This window comes from Manduca sexta, chromosome 15 (genome assembly GCF_014839805.1).
Source record: "Manduca sexta isolate Smith_Timp_Sample1 chromosome 15, JHU_Msex_v1.0, whole genome shotgun sequence".
Lineage (NCBI taxonomy): Eukaryota > Metazoa > Arthropoda > Insecta > Lepidoptera > Sphingidae > Manduca > Manduca sexta.
In genome coordinates, this window is record NC_051129.1 from 6763665 (window position 1) to 6779778 (window position 16114).

The 16114-nt window shown below is 33.1% G+C and overlaps 1 protein-coding gene across 2 annotated transcripts in view; it reads left to right on the forward strand.

Annotated features, from left to right (window-relative positions):
• Positions 1-16114, forward strand: part of LOC115449466 (pollen-specific leucine-rich repeat extensin-like protein 2) — a 51227-nt gene that overhangs the window by 19687 nt on the left and 15426 nt on the right. For both annotated transcript variants that reach the window (XM_030177299.1, XM_030177300.1), the window contains exons 5-6: positions 947-1090; positions 2104-2329. In XM_030177299.1, coding sequence (XP_030033159.1) covers positions 947-1090; positions 2104-2329 — 370 coding nt within the window. The remainder of the gene's footprint in view (positions 1-946; positions 1091-2103; positions 2330-16114) is intronic.

Below are 16114 nucleotides of genomic sequence, written 5' to 3' on the forward strand. Positions count from 1 at the left end.
TTACCCGCCGTTAATGTCGAAATGTTAAGTAAAACGTGTCTTCACCCTCTGATTTTTTTTATTAAAGACAGTATTTGTATTTATTTTGTGGAGTAGCAGTAAATTTGTACCAAGCACGGCCAAGACGGCTGTTACTGATATAAATAGATGTCGCGCTTGTATTGTTTAACGTTTCTCATGAAATATTCAACTCAGCTTTGTGTCGTATGTTATTTGGCTAATTTAGACATTATTGAACGAAATAATAAGAGTTATATTATGTCTCTTTCTGTGAGGTCATAAACCCAAGTTTAGGCATCGCGAAAATATTTTGTGAATGGATGGGAGGCATCATGGCAATTATAAAAGCCAAGTAGAATTAATTATAATTGTTTTCTTTTTGGAATGGTTATTAATGCCCAGTTGATTAGACGGTAATAATAGTATTCCCATGAGTGACTTTCGCCGTCCTCTCTGACTTAATACACCTGGGAATTATAAGCAGTGCCCCCGAGCCTCACGCGGAATTCTACTGAGGCAACTTCGGTGCAATCGTATAAATACCTCACGAACAATTTTCATCAGCATCTAATAGCTTGGTTGGCAATCAAATAAGTTTCGAGTTCTTAAAGGGATTACACGGAGAGATTGAATTTGGGTGTTTAATTCATTTTGGAATTTCTCTGATTTATATGGATAAATCCATTTTCCAGCTTAGGATTTGAATGTTTCTTTGTGAGGTGATTCTTGTGTACCAGCTCCCGGTGGTAAGTGGAATGACATCCACATAGACTATCTATTACGGCAAGATTCATTCGCAGTCGACACAATTACACTGGCCTATATGACACCAGATATATCAGGCTAATACAGGAACACGACACACTTATATGGGTTTCTATTGGAGGTTTTACACCTTATGTAAAGTGGTTACTATTTGGGCTAATACATATATTCAAATATGTAGGGGCCGAATGAACTGCGTAGTCGAGAAGCGTCGAGATGAACCCATGGAGAGACGATTCCCCTTCAACATTCTTGGAGCGTTCGCCCCGCGCAGCGCTCACGCCGAACGCATCGCTATCATCTGCCACGGTGGTGACGAGCCGAGGTAATCATTTGATTGGTCTTTTACAACTATGTACATGTTATCTTAAATTACATATAGCATTAGATTTGACATGTAATGATTTGACATGGTATATGAGTTTTGTATATAAAAAAAACGATTAAGTGTTACGTTTTTATTCAAAGACGCTTTCCGTTAGATAAAACGCAGTATCTATCCAATAATTTGTTTTATTCCATTTGTTTCTTTTCAAATTACAATAAACTCAAGCAATATATTCAGATATTAATGTTATTTGTAGTCGATTAAACATCGATCTATGTATGAATGCCAATGCTGTAGCCAAACTCTTCCTCGAGATTTAAGAGGGCAGTGAACTCTGCTGCAAATCAAAGAATAAACCTCTTTGATTCAACTCAATTATGTTTTTTAAGCAAAAACATATTTTTTTCCTATTAGACAGAGTGAGTAGGTAATTTAAATTCTCATAATGTTGTTAAATAGTCATATTTTTGGTAAACGATTTGGCTCATATTTTGACTTATAGTAGAAGGTTTGTTAAAATAATTTATGATTTAAAAAATGTCGTACCCTTTTTTTTAGAAATAGCGTGAAATATACACAGGGTTTTCGATATTCGTACACAAGCTTTTGGGTACAAACATTAATCATCCTAAAGTAGTGAACAAGTTTTGTCCAAAGGTTGTATTGGAAATTATTTAGTAGCTATACAATAAATATAAAATTCACAAAGCAATAATATGATTTTATAAGTCAAATATTGTAAACTGTTTACTTTAATACTAAAATATTGAATTTCGTCTGATATTTTTTTTTGTATTATTCAAATCTTCTAAAATCCGAATCAAGGAAAAATCACAAGACGATATTAAATACATAGGTACTTATAACTCATAACGTCTGACGGTAATTGTATTCCATGTTAACTCTTTTATCAGTGTCATCATTCAATTGATGTCAAATGTTTCGTTTACATTTATAACCACAAAGGTACGTAAAAGATGAATAATTCACAATATTTTCATTTGTTACAGACCGATGAACTTCCCAGAGCCACAATCGCAGGTGTTCGCGTTCCCGCTGACGGGTCCAGTGCGCCTGCCCATCCGTCCCCAGCCCGAGCGCCCCGCACCGCCAGCACCCGTCGCGGAGCCGAGGATGCCTCCATTCCCCCCCAGCCAAGAAGGAAGGATGCCTCCTTTTGCGCCTCTTGCACCACTAGCGCCAATCGCTCCCCGGCAAGGCTCCTTCCCGTTACCGGTAAGTCGCTTTATTTTAAGAGATGAATTTGGGGGTACGTGAAATTTACGGGGTATTTGAACAGAATAAGCGTTGGTAGAGGATTTGCTAGCTGGTTTTCTGATTAAGATTATTTTAACATAAGTTTTCATTTAACTTTCCAAAGCTAAAGGAGTATTTAAAATGGATATTAGTACTTACTGTCGGTATTACTAAACATCCAGTTATTGAGTAACAAGGTCCTGGTGGAGTCTGGTGAAGTGATCGACATCATGTACTTAAAACTCCCGTTAGAATCATTAAATCATTTCGAATAACGGCCTTACTGGACACATAAAAATCTATTAAAACGAGTATATGAAGATCGTACGCATTAGATAAACCGGTTACGCACATTTGTTGAAGTTCGGCAACACGGTCCATTTGAATTAAAATTGATATTTATTATTTGTATAAAATCACTAGAAATATAATGAAAGTTATTGAGATTTTCTGCGAGAATGTATTGATTTAATTATTTTTGTTGCGATTTTTTGTTTCACGTGAAGAAAACTATCAGCAAAGGCCAATAAATTTATAATATTGTCGATACAAAATATATAAATGAATTTATAGCTCACATTGCTAAGTTTAATTATGTATTCCGTCCTCAGAATTCCGTCTTCCATTTTTGGTACGATCAATAGATTGCTTCCAGGTCTGGGTACTCATACAATTGATATTACGATATGACGCAATGAAGTTTTAAAATGAGATAGATGATATTATTATGGTCTACTTTAATGTCAAATGTGTTATGTCTTTTGCTCTTTGTCGTTGGTGTCTTGTTGTTCGGTTAACTTCGGGTCGAAAGTTATTTAAACTCATGTCATAATTTTAAACTCCTACCGACTCGACATTGGCAAAATCACCGATAAAACGGTTGAGCCATTTTTTTTAAAAAGAAGAAGATATTATTACGGAACAGCCATTACAAAAGTGATATTTTCCCATTGTTTATTAATATTTTTATATCACATTAAAATAAAAGGATAAACTAGTCATTGTTAATACGCGCTTTCACCAGTGCCTTCACATTGGTAAAGGAAATTTATACCTACTAAAAATACTAGCTTTGGATCGCGTCTTCTCGGAATAAACAGCGGATAGTATTGAAGGTTAATGGAGATTCTTATAATGAAAGAATTTTCGGAATCGCAGAAGTAGTTTCAGAGAACAGGAAATTTAACAACTCTTCAGCTTTATTTTCTATTTAATGATGTACTCAGTATAATTGATTATTATTATGAAGCCAATTCTATAAGTCTTTCCGCTTAATAGGTGCAGAGTGCTGATTTTTTCTGGAACTATAACTAGTAATTTGTAGTTCCCAGATAATACTTATTTGGATATAATACATTATTGCTTCGTATTTATGTAAATGAACTATTGATAGTAATAACAAAATGCAACTTAGTTTAAAAATCTATTTAATTTTAGTATTAAAAAAATGGAACGGTTATTTAAGTAAAAATGTGTAGCTGAATAATTTTATCATATTTTAAAATAGTTGTTGTTCGTGTCTCAGCCGCGCGTAAAATCTTGTTGATAAAATTTTGTTGTCTATTTATTTAAGATAAAAGTAGTCTCAGTCCTTTCTTGTAGTGGTAGTTTCTTAAAGTGGTAATTTTTCAAAATTGTTCTATTAGTTCACAGACAAGCAGACTTATTTTTGCATTTATTAAAAGACCCCAAGAGAGAGAGAGAGAGAGAGTTTAGATAATCTGAGAACAGATTATTCGCTGTCATTATTTTCTTAATGTTCGTAGATCATTTTTCACAATATTTAGTGTGGTTACGAATCCGTCCATACATATGTATATAAGGACATACCTATATCTATTTCTATAATTATATTTGTTTCCACATAACGATTTCTTTTATTTCGTGAAAGTGATTTCTCTTTTAAGTATTTCACGCTAAACATGGCGTGATGAAATCAGCCAATCTAACTCGACCGCGGTGCAATATTAAATCTATAAACACGAAGCCTGTTATGAGTTATGACTCAAACGTATATGGTTCCATTCATAAAATAGAAAACTATAATTATTCTTCTTTCATTGTACGTGCTTGATCATCCATGAGCGACATGAATCTTATAATTCTTTTTTAATATTTCCAGGTATGCGTAGTGGAATTAATTGACTGTTTTCCGTAAACATTCGTAGTCAGCACAGGATATACAGTAATTATGTAACATTTAGAAAGCAAAAATAAAATAAACAATACAACGATCGCTGCAGTGAGATTTTTTTTGATGCGTAATTAATTTATATCGCCATTTCTTTTTTAAATCCTATTTCATATTTCGTGTTATAGATTTATTATATGTCATTGTCGGAATACATACGTCTTAGGAAAACAGTAAATTAAATTCGACCATGTTTTATGTACCTATTCATTCGTCCAGATTTTATAATTTTACGATTCTGGGACATCGTATATCCCTTAAGTCTGAACATTCTATTGATAGAATATTGGTGAAAATTGGGCCTGTAGTTTGGGTGCTCTAAGGTAACTTAGAACATGATATGATTCTCTCATGGTGGAGAAAATACATAAAAAGTTTTGTCGGCACTTATATCTTCGGATGTATGGGTACTATCCATTTTTATTTCCTCCACTTTTTGTGACTGGGATGGTAGGTTATGATACGTTGCAACTCAGGCGCAAATTAGCATGCTTTTTACATTTTTATTTACTTTTGCGGCATAAAATTGACAATCCATCGGTACGTGAAAATATTCACCTATACGTTCCAAACCAGTACATTCGGGCCGTTGGGCGGAGAAGACACCATCTCCCCACTGGTCCAGCTGTTTGGCATCTTACGCAAACAAGCAATACTCCCACTGCCAAGGCTATAGCTTTATTAAATGCGTATCTTGATAGTAGGCCGGATGCCGACATATTTGTCGATAATAGTCACACCATTTACAAAAATGTGTATTTATTTTTAAGTCATTTTGTTACTTAATTTAAGCATCTTACTTAAATTTAATAAGCTGTTCCCATAATATAGAATGTAAGTAGTTGTTTTTTCTTGATAATTTTTATTGTTTCGTTTTGTTTTATTTTGTCTATTTGTTGTTTTTTTTTCACTCAAGCGTCTTGGTGTATTTCCACTGTAAGCTTTTGTGATACTTAATTGATAAATAAATAAATAAATGATGGAATATGGAACACACTTATACGTAACATTGAAATTGAGATTTTAAATCTTTGACTGATACGAATTCAGCAATGTGGTGGGCAATTTTAAATGTAATAATCTATTTAGAATCATGTTAGTTAACGAAAATGTTATGTACTTATAATTTATAAGGCCACTATGTGCGGATTTGTAGACCTTCGCACTGGTGAACAAAATTATACCCAAAGTTAGCCAGACTGACTACCTCCTCTCCTGAGAAGTCTATGAAACTATAAGATTGAGAAAATGGCTACAGGGCATTCTTGTATCGATCGCCCGCCGCTGGTCATTATCTTGTACGAAATAATGGAATTATCTTATTATTTTAAATAATAGTATATTGTAACAGCGATTAATATTTATTTTATTCTTCCGTCTTATTCATCTCTTATGTTGTGGGTCTGATCGCCATTTCGATAAAAAATTCCAGACTCCGAGTTAATGCTGAGTAGAAATACCCAATATCACTTTGCCCGAACCGGGGTATCGAATCCGATACAGCGCTGCAGATGTACCGTTATAAATTAATTATTAAGATAAATTTAAAAATAATGAATTATTCTTATATTGTTTGTTTAATATTATGATCTCGTGCGAGAAATATTTAACCAATATGACTTAGATTATCAAAGCGTGGCGCTGCACTGCGCTCGTCACGCTGAACTACCTGATAACATGAAGTCTCAATTTTCATAATAATGCTTTAGAGTTTCACTTTAGCACAGCTATTTGATTACAGAAAATTATGAAATGTTGGTACGGGCAGATATTTAGCCTGATAGGTTAGTATACTTCGTAAATACCAATTAGTTTTCGGATTTAAGTCAACCGATGTATTTTAGATAAAAAATCATTGCTTATTAGAGTACTCATTAAAATGTGGTTTAGGCAGTGAGGAATTTAGCGTTCATGTTAAATAGAAATCTTGTGTAACCTCAATCGCAGATGGCACGGAGTTAACCACGTAGCAGTCCTTTCGGATGTTTTAAATTACCTTCTGTCGGGGAAAACCATTCCATTATGTCCTTGGAATTGTTTATATTTTATTCTCAAACTAGGCGAAGGGTATTGGGGTGACTGTCCTCTTAAAGAAATCAAGCAATATTCTTATATTTGCAATATTTTTTCAGGTCCGTTTTTTGAACAACCACTCTCAATGTAAAACGGACTTTATGCTTGGCGAGGCTTAATCGACCAAAGCAGAATGTACATATAAATATATTTTAGGTTCTCTAGATAGTGTCCAATGAAGTTATTCTTTCTGTAAACAGTTTTCTTTACTATTTCTGAATTAATATGCAACAAATTATTTTAATTCCACAAAACACACAAAGTATAATATACAATATATAGTGCATTAAGTACCTCTAGTAAAATTCTTAACCGTACTTACACGAATAAAAGGAAGGAGAGGACTTGAACGTAAAAAGGGACCCTAATCGTTATTGATTTGTGTATGCTACAGAGTACTTATGCCAGAATGACTCCATGAATATTTAATGAAAATAAAGTAAAAATATTATTTTTGTAATATTCGCAATTTGGCGGATAAAAATATGTTATTTTTATATCATTGGCATAATTTTATTTTAATAACGTCATTCAAAGGTATAAAATAAATACTGATACTGTTTTTGATACATAATCAAATGATAATTTAACTGTCTCCCTTACCACTCTGAGTACACTTATCAAAAGTATGATTATGTATTTTAAAATTGTGATATTTTCTTTTACTTCGTACTTAAAATTTTAAAAGTTTATGAAGATTTATGTACGATTTTTAGCGATAGACGTATAATCTGATGAATGAATTGAAATAAAATTTCACTATATACTTATATATCAATAAATTAGTACTTTCTTTTAATATTAATTTTATATGGACACCATCGTTAATTAATTTAAAATAGTAATTAAGGCTTAAAAAGAAATTTAAAATAATAACTATGCATTAAGAATGTAGGGCAAATAGACATGCAAGTGTATTATCATGATTTGAATACGCAGGCACTTAATTAAAACAATTAGTAACTAAGATTTTTTAACGTTGAAATGAACTCTTGGTAGTTCCCAGCTACTTTTGTTCTCTTATGAACATTATAATCTATGTAAATTGTTATATTCGTTATTTTCTATCTGCGTTTGAAACAGTGCCGCTCCAAGTCCTCACACGACGAGATTGTTTCAAGTTTAGTAATACAAGAAGTTTTCGTTCGTTCGTTTCTTCTTGTTTCATACATTTTTAATTTGTCTCTATACAACTTCTTCGAACTTTTGTACTAAGATATTAGTTACTGCATCGGATTCCTTTACTGCGTTATAATTTACTTTACAGTAGACTAATCTGTGTGTCGCATTACTGTGTTAAATATTCTGACGTAATTAATGCATTAGTCTGATTTAGTTCTTGAACAAACTCTAACATGTATCCTTGTGTTGTTTATCGTCATCGCAAATCGTCTACGAAAAAAAAAACCTTAGAATGGAATGCAGACTGGGAAGGAGCGAATTCTTGAGGATTTTGGAAAATTACTCATCTATTTCAGATTTCTTCCCGTAAACGTCAAAGTACAACCACATTCATTCAATCGCTGTCAGGTATTGTTAGCTGACGCATTGGCATGCTCCCTATCCGTTTGGGTTAATATATGTGCAGTAATTTCAGTTTTTTTTTTAATTGTTGAACTCAAATACACACTAGAGCTGATTAAAGGATAATTAAAAAAACGGTAGAGGTATGCTATAGATATATGGATGAAAAGGCTCGGCTACTACCCTCGTCTTACAAATAAACGGGACGTGACAGCTTGTTGGTGCGATTCGTATGGTGAGTGTTGGAACAGGCCCAAATATCCCTCGCATCTTCCAAATCCCTATTGCTTTCCTCTAAGGCTGGCCGCGCATCCTCGATTCTCTTTACATTGCGGGTTATGTTTGAGTTCACAAACACATTAGGTCACTTAGTCATTTATGATAAAAAAAAGTCGTATGTTTTGTTTCATATGTGTTAGTTAATGGATTACTTGATGTCGTATTGCTAATGTTTTCATCACTTAAACAATAGGACACAGGAATACTTAAACAGTATCTGTTGGCTTTATTGGTAGACTTCTTGAGATTTCATATTCCTTACGATAATAAAATATTTTAATTAACATAACTATACTACATTCATTATCATGATTTGACATCGTAAGCAAAATTATGTGTCAATAATGTATTTATTATATTATCTCGTTAATCTGTAATTGTCCTGAGCGCTAACATTGATGATGAGTCATCATTTTTGGAGTCAAAAAACCGCAAAAATCATGGTTCATCGGCCATTGCACCCGACACTGGTTCCTGCAATCGTATATTATGAACTTATGCAATCTTCAACGTTCCGGTTTTGGTCAACGTACATTTATTATAGCCTTTCATTTATTTTTATCGAGCACAACGACCGCAAAAAACCTAAACTGTATGTAGTGAGCCTTTCATGCGCCGTAATAAAATATTTTTTATAAGTAAGTTCACAGATTAATTTAATAATCCAGAACTAGAATACATATATGGCAGAATTTTGATTCGCGTCGAAGTTTAGGGGTAGAACTACTATATAAGTAGTTAGTAATAGTTTCCATCCTTAGGTTGTACAGTCAGCTAGAAAAGTAGCTGAACAAATTAAAACTTTAAAACGCTTTTACACATTAACTTTAATCAAAATATTCCTTATTTTAACTCTAAAATAAATTAAACCCTTTAAAGATTATTTTAGTGTCAATAATATCGACAATTATTCATATGAACAAAAAAGTATAAAATTTTGAATTTATTCAGATACTTTTGTGGCTGACTGTACATCCCACAATTTTAGTAATTTTCGTTACTAATTTTAAAAGCCATTGCTTTCCTAATGTTTTCGTGTAATTATAGTACCAACTCCAACGCAGATGACGATCTTGGCTGTAGCAACGTTAATAATTGAGATAAATACGTGAATAAAAACCTGAGTAATTCACCTAATTGATTTATGCGATGCAAAAACATTAACTATAATATAAGTATACAAGATAGGTATTTCCAAAACCTCATCGACGTTTCACTCAATAACATTACTTTTTTTTCATTAATTTTTATTGAAATATGTACTTGAAGCTTTATATTTTTTGGAGACTCGAATTTACTTTTTTTGTATTAGTGGGACCTCCTTTAAGAACGTACATTAGATTAACATCTGTACAAACAAGGTAAACATGTAAAAAATGTTCCTAACTTTTTTTTAGTTGCGTAACAGTAGTCCTTATGTTGGTATACATTCCACGTAAGGGAACGATAAATATGTTTATATTAGATAATATTGTATACAGTCCTTTCTGATATTATTTTTATGTGAATTATTAAAATCATTTTTTACATGTTGGATTCAATCAAATTATATGCATGAAATAATTTTCAAAAAATTATGTAGACGTAGTATGTAAATCTATGTAATTAAAAAGTGTATCGTAGTGTAGCTTTGTACTTAACGCATTTGTAATGAGTCCATGTACCAGCTCTCAAATCTTAATTTTCCTTAACTACTATTTTCATGCGCCGAACTAAAGAGAAACTTGTTAAGCAAGTTTGTCACTTATGTTAAGTGAGAGCCACCTAGTGCCGCGAGGGGTGTCAAGCAGCCAGTATTGATAACGGTTAGGGGCACATGTATCCGTTCATGCCAAGAGATGACACAAGAAGAATGCATTGGTGGGAAGACTTGTAAATAGAATAAATAATCGCTAAAATAATCGTTTCCAATAACTAGGGACTGCCGAGAGCCAAGACAAGCCCGATGCAACGAACTCGTACACCCGCAATTTTATAACATACCTACACCAACTTGAAGAAAAGGTTTCCGTTTATTGTACATATTTGCGGTTTGTTTTAAAGATACGACCCACAGACGCGCGTAGAATTTTAAAACGCGTTTTCTTTGTATTTGTTTTAGGCAAATGCGAATAAAACAAAATAAACGTTATACTCACAAGTTTATAGGTGCCGCTACATTACTAACGTACGTGAAAGTATCGAACATCGCCAATCTTCCATTTTCAAATTTATTGTATGTAAATAATGTGACTTATCTTCGGTCTGGTGTGAATGGAATTCGCTGTTTGTTATTTGTACTAGTTGTATAGATGATTCCTGGCCGCGTCGTTTTGTACATTTCAATTTACTCCATATCCTCATAAAAATTCTTAAACTTTGAAGTATTTGCGTCGACTGGAGTCCAATTTAACATTATAGTGCAACTTATATCATATGTATTTAGCGAATTTAAGATAATGTGTGAAAAAAATAACTGACTCTATTGCTGTTATACTCGTATATCATTTACTACGTAAGTGCCAGAAAAATATGACTTTAAAAATAGGTCTATTTAAATAAATAATTGTTCTTTGGCGGCGTAATCTACGTTTGTTGTTCCTTTAGTATGACGAGAGTCTACCAGACGCTACCAGGACAGGAACGAGATTTCTATGCATTGTAAAACTTACGTAAATCATATTTTATACCAAGGTAAAACATAAAATAAACCTTGAAACTATTTGATGGACAAGTCACCTGGTACAATGCGATAGTGCACGTCCTTTGTTCTGTTTTATTTTTCCTGTACTAGGTTAACATAATATGAAATATTAATACGATCAGCTGGACAATGTTTACATTGTATATAAGAAAAAAATCTGCAAATAATGTTTAAACTGTGGCTGCAGTAACTCGCATTTCAATAGCGTTCAAAGTTTCAGTTTTGTAGTGAACTTTTATCGTAAGAGTACGCTATTTTGTTCTTGATTACTTTGTCCTCTTCTTATTTAGTTTGATCATTACCGAGATTGAAGCTCTCTTCAATTTATCAGCCATTTTGTTGACCGTATTGGCCACGTCAGATGAATTTATTAATATTTCATACAGCCATGCGCCTTCGAAATATCTTTATGAATGCTTTGCTATGCCGACCATAAATGTTAGACCATCTCATTTTTATTCAACTAAATGACAAGGCAAGGATATCGCTTGATGGATAGTGCTACGACTGCTAACAAAATAGTAGTATCACGCAGAACGTTTATTTAAAAAGACTGCATGGCGCTGCGCTGCGTTCGTGAGGGCCTGATCTAAAAATACTGAATTTGAAAAACCAAAACACGTGTATAGTAGTTAGTCCGCCCGGTTAAGGCTCACGCGATGTTTATCTAAGTGAAGTCTAGCGTAGATCTGTTAACAGCCAGAAATTGTTATTATTATTAACAGGTAAATATTATGAAAATATTTATGGACTAGTCACGACTTTTTTAGGTAGAATGATATGGTATTTTACGGCAACACCGTGTCGTTTTTCTGTGAGACTTCCATTACAGTAGCATTAATATTATGCAATAAGATAAAAAACGATCAACGTGTATCTAACTTAAATAACGTACACGTTTAAGTCGATTTCAAGTAAATTGGTTCTTATTAATAATTGGATAAACCTTATAATTTGAAGCTGCACATATTTATATGTTTAAAGTTTACATCGAAGGTTACAAACATCATAAAAACCAGAGAATTGATCCGAGGTATGTATGCGTTATTACATCGCCGCAATTTGGTTACAACGTGGCCACAAAAACGTTGGCGTCAGTGACCACCACTAACAAGCTCACGTCCACTGCCTGCCACTGTTATTTTTTTATATCAACACCTCAATATTGTTCACAAAATTCACACAAGAACCAAAGTGTATAAACGTTTTCCTTGAACACTATTTAAATAATTACCACAAATAAAGACTTCGATATTTGTGTTTGAACAGGCGGCAGGTCTACTGTGCAGTTTCCTTTGTGTTTGAAGAGAAATTACCGATAGAATGATCTCTAACAAAGATGACTAGCTTCGAATAACGGTAAAGGTGAAGAGGAGGGCACATAAAACAATTGGGTGTCAGTAGGCCAGACAGTAAAATGATTTCTCATCCCATCCCAAGTTCGCAACTAACTGTACAATACATTAGCTTTCTTACATCTTTGACACTTCAATAAGCGACTCTACAGGTACTACATACGAATAGTTTTTTGTTCTGTAAAAATACCGTAATGTAATCTAAGGCTGTTCTGTTCCAATGTAAGACAACGTCTGTTCATAATGATATGAAATGTCTTAAATGAAGTTTTTTGGACTGTTGAATAGTCTTTGTTAATTATGTAAAATACTAGGTGTTGTTCGCAGCTTCACCCGCGTGAAAAGCCTTTCCCGCTAATAGAGGTCTTTTCATCACGGTAGCAATTCATTCCATCTAATTAATATTTATGGTATTTTTTCAAATAACAAATCGTGAGTAATGCTGTTTAAAATGATAAATATGATAGTTTGTAGATCGTGATCATACTAGAATAATACCAAACATATTATCAACTTTAAATAAATTGAACGTGAAAATTCTACCTACACCATCACAAAAAGCAAGCTGGCTTTTGGCATGATTGCTACAATTGGAAAAGATTTTAACTGCTTTAGATGAAATAAATACGTAAATGAAACGTTAATATTCTCGCAATTGAATGTGGGTCTGGTCTACCGCCGCGCCGACGCGCCGTGAGATAATCCTCCAAAAATAATACCGCTCTTTCTCTTATTTGCAACTTTCATTTCTATAAATATATGAAAGTTGGAACGAGGTTTTCATATCTACCTACTTATTTTTATTCTTAAACTTTCACTAATAACTACATTAAAATAACAACGATATTTTATCCTTACAATCAATATAGTTAATATTTTAAAGAATATCACGATTATATTGAATGGTTTTAGTGTGTAATAAAGTTATGATCACTGTGAATTTTTTGGGTTGTTATAATAATTGTTTCATAAAAATACTCAGAGAAGTTTCGTTATGAATGTATTATCTCTTAAATAATGTGAATATTTATTTATTTATTTTATATATTGCACCGTGTACCGGTGTATATATTGTATAATAATTGAAGTATAGGGCAGAGATCTTAAGTTGTAATTAAATTTTCTTGTTTTTTCTGTATGTTACATCATGTTATGGTACGATACATATAGCATAACATCTGTATATTGATTAACAATTACGCTCGAATAACCTATAAATTATATTTATCAAATATTGAGTTCAAAGTCACAGAGTATGTACCACAATAATAATACAATATTTTATGGTCTAAGTGCGTACCGCGTTACTATAAAACGATGGAACTTTACCAGACAGCTAGTCTGCAACACAATTTTCACTACATTATCATTTCACGTGGTACGGACATAGCGTATTGATCGTTCATGGAATAGTCATTAAATGCAGATGCGTTGTTTTTTATTTATTAAATTCCACGTGTGATTGAGGAAGCATGGCTTGGTAGTTAATTAATCTGCTCTGGTATATGAAGTTAGCACCAAGGTTATCTTCACCCGACGAGATTGCCGTACGGAATAATGAACCGGTGTTCATTTGAATTTCGTAACGAAGTCTTGTTTCTATAATATTATCTAATGACATTGAAACTTTGTTGCATGTATATAAACGGCGTTGATTCTATATTTTGATTTATTAACTTTTTTTATTAAACGAATATAAGGTGACAATAATGTCTTATTTTTTAACTTACCACCGTAGATGGTATATTATCGTAGATATTTTGTATATTTCAAATAGTTGTGGTTGTCAGGAACGTACAGTTACTAGCATAAGCGAGATTCGTTTTCATTTCTGAAATAAGGCTGGTGACATACCTGCTTATATTGCTAGCAACGGAATACATGAAGAAAGGAGAAAAGTATATTTATGTTGTAATATATTTCATTAAGCGTGTCCATTTCATTGTCGTTCTCCGTAGTTGGAGGAGTTTATAGTTTTTACGGTAAGTAAATAAGGTGTCGTATAAAAATATTATTTATGAGAATAAGACGTGGTCGAAAGAACAAGAATAACAAGGGCTAGGTATTAAAAGAAGAAAAATAAGTGTAAAATAAAAAAAAATAAAATCGTTTGTGCTATATATAAGATGTCGCAGGCGTAACTTCAAAAAGCATTTTGTTCCTTAAGGCGTCTCCCCAAGTCAATGGCCTTGAGTATTTGTGCCCTACTTGGTAGCGCGCGATTCACGGGCGAGAATATGCAAAGTTTTACGAATAATTACTTCAAAAATCTATTTAAGGTCGTTTTGAATTTTTTTAATTTTGTTAAATAGTAAATTAAATTAAATTTATGTTTTTTTAAGGATATCCTTAAAAAGAAACAACCCCATTTGCGACATATCCATTATAATATTAATGAAACATATACACAAAGTAAAAAATATTAAACAACCAAAGTAAAAAAAACATGTAGAAAAATGTAATTTTTTTTTCTATATGTTCTACAAATTTCAAAAAGTAGCTTCTATAAACTACATTAAATAATGTAAGCGCGCGATTTTGCTTGGGGAAGGGGCTTAACAGATGATGTTTGGTATTTTAGCCCAGCTGAGGATACCCTTTTATAAAGTTGACTATTTGCATTAACTTGCTATTATTGATCGTGCGCCACAATTAAAGAAAAAAATATTACAAACTAAAGAACCTGAAGATTGTATATGCATAAAATATATCTTTTATTCAGTATGCTGGTCAGCTCGCTTCCAGTACTGCTAGTCAATGACAGCAGTAAAAAGTAGATATATAAATATCGCTACAGCATAATATGATGAACTTGCAGACTTATACGAGGTACTAATGCGATCAAGTAGTCGATCGGGCGGTCACCTTGGATGTGGAAATCAGAAGTAGCACGGAAGCAGCACTTGTTTAGTTCGGATATACCAACAAATTAACTCGTTAAGCAACCTTCATGCTGTGACCATGCAACAAGTTGACCAAAGTTTTACTATTGCATTCGTACCTGCCACCTTCCTGGTAACAGTCACAAAAATATTGTTACAGTGATAAACAGCTATGGTTTAGTTGCAAATGTTCGTTAAGAACGGATTTTATGCACGAGGATTTGCAAGAGTATGTAAGGTACTTGGTGTTAAGTATGTGATTTCTAACTCAAATAATGTCACAGAAACCTTGGATGCGATTGGTTGGTAAGCCATAAAAAAATTTGCCAAAAGGGTGCGTGGTGGGTGGTACAACTGTTTTTATACAAACCAATCAACAACTATATATTGTAACAATCCGTCACAGGGTCTTCGGAAAACAGATATTTTGTTTCATATACTTTAGTTTCCTCTATATTATATTTGTTTGTTTGCGCTAATCTCAAGAATCTCAAGTGCAACTAGTTCGAATTGATTTTTTATTTAATTTTGAATAGCCCATTTGTCGAAAAAGGCTGTATGCTATAACTTTCGAGCGACATATATAACATTGGGCTTAGCCCAATAGGAGCGGAGCATCTATCCCGGGAGAATATACAGCGGAACTTTTATCCTAAAAAACGCTATAACGCGGGCGGAGCTGCGAATTAAAGCTAGTTAATCAGTAAAGTAACAATTACGATGCCATGAGGTCTACCGACGTGTTTAAATAAACTGTAAACATTGCGATCCCCGCAT